At 44.4% G+C, this 3,532-nt stretch overlaps 1 protein-coding gene across 1 annotated transcript; it reads right to left on the reverse strand.

Annotated features, from left to right (window-relative positions):
• Positions 1-240: 240 nt before the first annotated feature.
• Positions 241-3,288, reverse strand: neurod4 (neuronal differentiation 4). Its single transcript, XM_035646383.2, has 2 exons — positions 3,029-3,288; positions 241-2,068 (listed from the first exon to the last, which is right to left on the reverse strand). Exon 2 carries the CDS (start codon positions 2,062-2,064, stop codon positions 997-999), a length of 1,068 nt encoding a protein of 355 aa, XP_035502276.1. The 5' UTR covers positions 2,065-2,068; positions 3,029-3,288; the 3' UTR covers positions 241-996.
• Positions 3,289-3,532: the final 244 nt, after the last annotated feature.

The following is a 3,532-nucleotide window of genomic DNA, read 5'->3' on the forward strand; positions in this document are numbered from 1 at the left end:
AGCCGAGACATCTTGAAGAACCTCAAACAAGCCAAATGCCATTGTATCATCAGAAATACCACAACCTGGAGAATATTCAGATATCTATTTTAATTACTATTTTGATTTTGAAACCTCACAATATTAGTAATGAAGTACTGTCCACTTTAATTGGGCTTCATATAAGTACACCCAGCTATACTGTGAGGTGTGAACTTTCTATTGAGCCTATATCTACTAAGGTGCAGGGAAGTGGCATAACACAAGAAGACACATGGAAAACATTGTTACTATGGAAATAGCATATAATATAAGAATATTTATTCAATTAAGTGCGAAACAGCAAAATATTTACAACAGTATGACAAAAGTTGTGACACCAAATGAACAAGTTCCTGAAAGACCTCAAATAAATAATTTAAATACAGTACAGCTGCCAATGAGTGACAACAAACTGGGAAGACAGTGAAACAAAAAACTGAAAATATAAAAAGGACAAAAACCATATCAAAATAAATATTAAATACAGATATAAATAAATGCATTGCTTTTCTTATGGCGAGAGGGACATTGGCAATAGACCTCAGGGCACAATTTAGGATGAATCTTTTTGTTGTTGCTTTCATGTTTTTGTTTAAACCCTGAACACGAATAATCTGTGATGCTTGAGGGGAATTTGTTAAACTAATCTTTAGTTCCACTCTGCAACAACCGAGGGGGCAACTTATATAGAAAAAAAATGAATCCGAATGTCCACATTTAATCATAACAAAAGCGAATAAATAAAATATTAAAAGTTGTGGGTGCATGTTTGTTTCAGGTAGATTGAGTTGAGGTGATGAGTCTCTCTCTCTCTGAGCATTCGGTGATCTCCCAGAGTACTAGACAACATACAAGCAAACCATTATTTTCTATACAGTCATTACATTGGCCATTGTTTTTCAGGAGCAGTGGTTCTCCCCTGGCAAGTTTCATAGCAGTCAGTCACAGGTCCTCCCAATTTCTCACTGTCACATTTCAGATGCTACCCATCTGAGAGGTGACGAGGTGAGAGGGAGTGAAGGAGTCATAGGCCACATCCAGGGGCAGCTCATAACGTGAGGCTTGAAAGAGCGGGTGGCTCTGAGGCCCACCTGGTAAGCCCCCCGTCGTAGAAGTGGGGTAATGGTGCGATAAGAGGTAGTGGGCATGGTGGCCAGGGTGGGGTGTGAAGTTCCTCTCTGACTCACGGGGAGAAGGCTCCTGCTTCAGGGCAAAGTTGCCACTGATGCTGAGGGGAGGGGTGAGGGGCCCGTCGTATGGCGGGGTGCCACTGCTGCATTCGTTTGAGGAGGGGTTGTCGTACACAGGCCCCTTGAATCCCTTCATGTGGAGGAGATGGGATGCCTCAAGGGAGCCATAGGGGGGGCTGGGAAGGCCTGGGGATGGGTAGCTGAGGGGATGGCCAGCCTGACCCCCCATACCACCCACCCCCGGGCCCCCACACTTGTCCTCCAGCTTGTTGAGCATCATCGGACTGGGTCCCAGCTGCAGGCAGCCAGCCACGAGGTTACTGGTGGGCTGAGACAAACCTTTACACAGCATCTCCATGAAGCCGTGGCTCTCCGGGGACTGGCCGCTCTCCAGCACCTCGGACAGGGCCCAGATATAGTTGTGTGCCAGCCGCAGAGTCTCAATCTTTGACAGCTTCTGTGTCTTGGAGTAGCACGGCATAACTCTGCGGAGACTTTCCAGGGCATCGTTCAGCCCGTGCATACGGGAACGTTCTCTGGCATTGGCCTTGACCCGCCGGGCACGAAACCTCTCCTGTCTGGCTTTGGTCATCTTCTTCTTCTTCGGGCCTCTCCTTTTGGGAGCGTTTTCTCCATTTGGTCCAATGTCATCACCATCAACCTCTTCCTCCTCCTCCTCATCCATATCTTCACTGCCCAGTTCTGTGCAGGAGTGGATCAGACCATGGTGCCCCCTCATCTCTGGGCTTTCATCTCCATCCTGTGAGCTACCGTCCTCCTCCTCCTCCAGCCAGCCAAGGGAGCTCACCAGGTCGCTCATATCCCCGTTCTTCCCGAATGGTTTTGTCATCATTTTACTGTGAGGAAAAACGGCACAAAAAAAGTTTAATCAATCATTGCCACATCCAGTTTGTAACATATGCAAATGTAAATCCATCCGTAAAATGTATATATAATGATTCCGTTTTTTGAATTCAGTTTTTTATTGTGATTGATTAGCGACAGCAACTAACAGTTACTGGCAACTTATGTTACATGCCACACAGACTGAGCTTTCACAATTCAGCACTGCAGTGACAGGTCGTCGCTCTCAGAAAGAAACACTGTAATGCAGTGGTATTATATTGTGGTATTCTGACACTAAGCAATATATAGCTGTTTTTTTAATAAAGTGGCAAAATGGTCCCCTGCTGTTATGCTGTAGTCGTTTCAGAGACGCTCTCAATCTGGGACACGGCGGGATTTACTCAGCATATAAAACTAAAAGATTAAATAGGCAAATCAATGTGGACATGCCGCCCACATACTGTTTCAAATGCCCCAAAGAGCGGATTTCTCAGTTTGTTTAAAAAAACTAAAGCTGTACCATTTTGCATAATAAGTACACATGGCCTAAATGTCATAAAAAGTAGGCAGTATTAACATTAAAGAAAAATGCAAACCTAGGACAGAGGATTTGCTATTGTTTTGAACAAAAAAAAATGTCCCAATTAATTATTGTGCACTAAGGCGTAAAAGTGGGGCAGATTAGGCTACTGGAAATTATGAATTCAGAAGTTAAGACACAATTATGTCTGGATTCTGTGTGATACTGAACATAATTAAACAATCAAAAGCACACTCCAAATATAAGACATTCAGTTAATTACAAAAACTAACCAAGACTATAATTTCTAACAGCTTTATTTAACCAATGAAAGGAAAACACAAATCTTGCGCATGTGCTGAATTTAGCATCTGTTTAACTAATCTGATTTATTTCAGATATCTTACTTAACACTGGATTAAGAATTAAAAATGAACAAAAGTGAACTCACCTGTTTGGATTCGTTCTGTGCGAAATACCTAACAGGAGAAAAATGGCTAATTTAATAAGACCAACAACTGAGTGATGAAGCCAGAGTCGCTGTGTTTTTTCGTTCTGTGCATCTGCCAGTGTCCTAAACTCTTCTTCTCTCTCAGATATCCATGAGTGCGCATGGAACTTTCATATCCAAATGGCTAAGCCCGGCTGACTTTTTTTGCTTATAGCCGGGTAAGCCCCTCCTTCTGGCGCCCCACCCACCATCAACTCATCCAGACGCGCGTGGCGGGCTCGTGGCCAGAAGTTTCATCCAGCCACTGCGAGGGGGGCAGAAAGAGCGCGCGCCCGGGTGCACGTGCAGGAGGAGGGCCAGTAGCGCTGCAGTGACGGCCTGACGCGTCGCTCCAGAAAATGCGCGCATATCACAAAACACATCTAGGGCCTTTATGAAAGATGCAATAGAAGGGCCACATCCGATGGCCCTTCTATTGCATCAATTTCAATCACAGTTAGAGGT

The sequence above is a fragment of the Scophthalmus maximus genome, chromosome 3, assembly GCF_022379125.1.
Source record: "Scophthalmus maximus strain ysfricsl-2021 chromosome 3, ASM2237912v1, whole genome shotgun sequence".
In the NCBI taxonomy this organism is placed as follows: Eukaryota; Metazoa; Chordata; class Actinopteri; order Pleuronectiformes; family Scophthalmidae; genus Scophthalmus; species Scophthalmus maximus.